General features: G+C 44.4%; 1 protein-coding gene across 1 annotated transcript in view; it reads right to left on the bottom strand.

Moving 5' to 3' along the window:
- Nucleotides 1-157, bottom strand: part of LOC119591856 (histone H4 transcription factor-like) — a gene marked incomplete in the record, with an annotated part of 10,649 nt that extends 10,492 nt beyond the window's left edge. Inside the window, 1 exon segment of the mRNA XM_037940599.1 lies at nt 85-157. Within this exon segment, the coding sequence (XP_037796527.1) occupies nt 85-157 (73 nt within the window).
- Between the last annotated feature and the right edge of the window lie 316 nt (nt 158-473).

Genomic DNA, 473 nt, shown 5'->3' on the forward strand with positions numbered 1-473 from the left:
TCTTCTTCCTGTATTTTCACCAACCACTCTCCTCCTACATCTCCACCACCTAACTCATCTAATCGGTCTCCCATTTCTCTCTACCCGTTAGATTCCACTTCTGGTTTTCCCGGCTGCTACGGGTTCTCCCTCTCTCCTCTTCTCCTTCTGTCCCCATCGTTGAAGTGCATGCCAGCTGGACAAGCCGCATGGATCGTTATAGTATGCGTAGTTGTGACTGGTTCCGCGCAGCTCCCGTCTGCCGCTATTCTCAGACCAAACACCGCTGGTTCATTTCGCACAACTTCCGCTTGCGTGTCATTTTGAAGTCTAGGAAACATAAGAAGTGTTTATTAAGTTACATTTTTTGTCAATAGTTCCTTGTGATAAAGCTGCTGTTCTTATTCATTTGTCAATCATTTTAGTAGGTATTGAATTCCCCTTCGAAAATACACTTGTTTTTGGAATGAAACTTTTGCTTGGCTTGGCTTTGA

This window comes from Penaeus monodon, chromosome 29 (genome assembly GCF_015228065.2).
Source record: "Penaeus monodon isolate SGIC_2016 chromosome 29, NSTDA_Pmon_1, whole genome shotgun sequence".
NCBI lineage: Eukaryota > Metazoa > Arthropoda > Malacostraca > Decapoda > Penaeidae > Penaeus > Penaeus monodon.